General features: G+C 38.2%; 1 protein-coding gene across 1 annotated transcript; it reads left to right on the top strand.

The window, feature by feature from the left end:
* Positions 1 to 374: 374 nt before the first annotated feature.
* On the top strand, positions 375 to 1,231 carry LOC307049953 (high mobility group protein B1-like). The gene has a single exon (XM_079699694.1). It carries the CDS (start codon positions 435 to 437, stop codon positions 1,080 to 1,082), a length of 648 nt encoding a protein of 215 aa, XP_079555820.1. The 5' UTR covers positions 375 to 434; the 3' UTR covers positions 1,083 to 1,231.
* Positions 1,232 to 1,879: the final 648 nt, after the last annotated feature.

Below are 1,879 nucleotides of genomic sequence, written 5' to 3'. Positions count from 1 at the left end.
CTCAGTCTAATTTTATTAAAAGTGTTTACTCTTACTTTTGTATTGCTTTGTTAAAATTTTCTATCATTAGTTAATTTTGTGCCTCTTTTTATTTAAATATATATTATATTATATTATATTTTGGGTTAAATACTAATTAAACATTTTATGCTAACATTTTGATAAAGAATGTATTTCAAACAGCACAAGTTGGACAACAATAACAAAATACTTGGCTGAGTTGGCCACACCTGAGGTAAATTTTACCCAGTGACAGTTATTCCAATTTCACAGTTGTATATTATTGTATAAGAATTGCCCAAGAGAGGCTGCGTCTGGCTCCCGCTCTCACAGCCATTGCAGTACATTGAGCTTCATAGAGACAGCGCCGGGGCAAGTGAGAGCCGGACGGGCACTGGGCGACTCTGTGCCTCGCGGAGGAAAAATAATTAAGCATGGGCAAAGGAGATCCTAAGAAGCCGAGAGGCAAAATGTCATCATATGCATTCTTTGTGCAAACTTGCCGGGAGGAGCACAAGAAGAAGCACCCAGATGCTTCCGTCAACTTCTCAGAGTTTTCTAAGAAGTGCTCAGAGAGGTGGAAGACCATGTCTGCTAAAGAGAAAGGAAAGTTTGAAGACATGGCAAAGGCGGACAAGGCCCGTTATGAAAGAGAAATGAAAACTTATATCCCTCCTAAAGGGGAAACAAAAAAGAAGTTCAAGGATCCCAATGCACCCAAGAGGCCTCCTTCGACCTTTTTCTTGTTTTGTTCTGAGTATCGTCCAAAAATCAAAGGAGAACATCCTGGCCTATCCATTGGTGATGTTGCAAAGAAACTGGGAGAGATGTGGAATAACACTGCTGCAGATGACAAGCAGCCTTATGAGAAGAAGGCTGCTAAACTGAAGGAAAAGTACGAAAAGGATATTGCTGCATACCGAGCTAAAGGGAAGCCTGATGCAGCAAAAAAGGGAGTCGTCAAGGCTGAAAAAAGCAAGAAAAAGAAGGAAGAGGAGGAAGATGAGGAAGATGAAGAGGATGAGGAGGAGGAGGAAGATGAAGAGGATGAAGAGGAGGAGGAAGATGATGATGATGAATAAGTTGGTTCTAGCGCAGTTTTTTTTTTTCTTGTCTATAAAGCATTTAACCCCCCTGTACACAACTCACTCCTTTTAAAGAAAAAAATTGAAATGTAAGGCTGTGTAAGATTTGTTTTTAAACTGTACAGTGTCTTTTTTTGTATAGTTAACACACTACCGAATGTGTCTTTAGATAGCCCTGTCCTGGTGGTATTTTCAATAGCCACTAACCTTGCCTGGTACAGTATGGGGGTTGTAAATTGGCATGGAAATTTAAAGCAGGTTCTTGTTGGTGCACAGCACAAATTAGTTATATATGGGGATGGTAGTTTTTTCATCTTCAGTTGTCTCTGATGCAGCTTATATGAAATAATTGTTGTTTTGTTAACTGAATACCACTCTGTAATTGCAAAAAAAAGAAAAAAAGTTGTAGCTGTTTTGTTGACATTCTGAATGCTTCTAAGTAAATACAATTTTTTTAATTAGTATTGTTGTCCTTTTCATAGGTCTGAAAATTTTCTTCTTAAGGGGAAGCTAGTCTTTCGCTTTTGCCCATTTTGGATCACACGAATTATTACAGTGTTTATCTTTCGTATAGTTAGCTGATAAAAAGCTTTTGTGTACACACCCTGCATACTCATGATGAGGGTAATAAAAGTTTAATTGAGACAGTTTTCATCCATAACTGAAACTCAAATCTTGATCTGTTGATACCAGATTTCACATAGCCCAGGTTCATTTACAAAGTGAAGAGTAACCAATCTACTCACAGCACGGGATTATTAGAATCAAACATTTTGAAAGTCTGTCCTTGAAGG

Source organism: Hyperoodon ampullatus, assembly GCF_949752795.1.
Source record: "Hyperoodon ampullatus genome assembly, chromosome: 1".
Lineage (NCBI taxonomy): Eukaryota > Metazoa > Chordata > Mammalia > Artiodactyla > Ziphiidae > Hyperoodon > Hyperoodon ampullatus.
This window is presented reverse-complemented; position numbering and strand designations above follow the sequence as displayed.

Bases quoted from the DNA above. Each gene is read 5' to 3' on its own strand.
- LOC307049953 (XM_079699694.1), top strand. From the start codon at position 435: ATGGGCAAAGGAGATCCTAAGAAGCCGAGAGGCAAAATGTCATCATAT.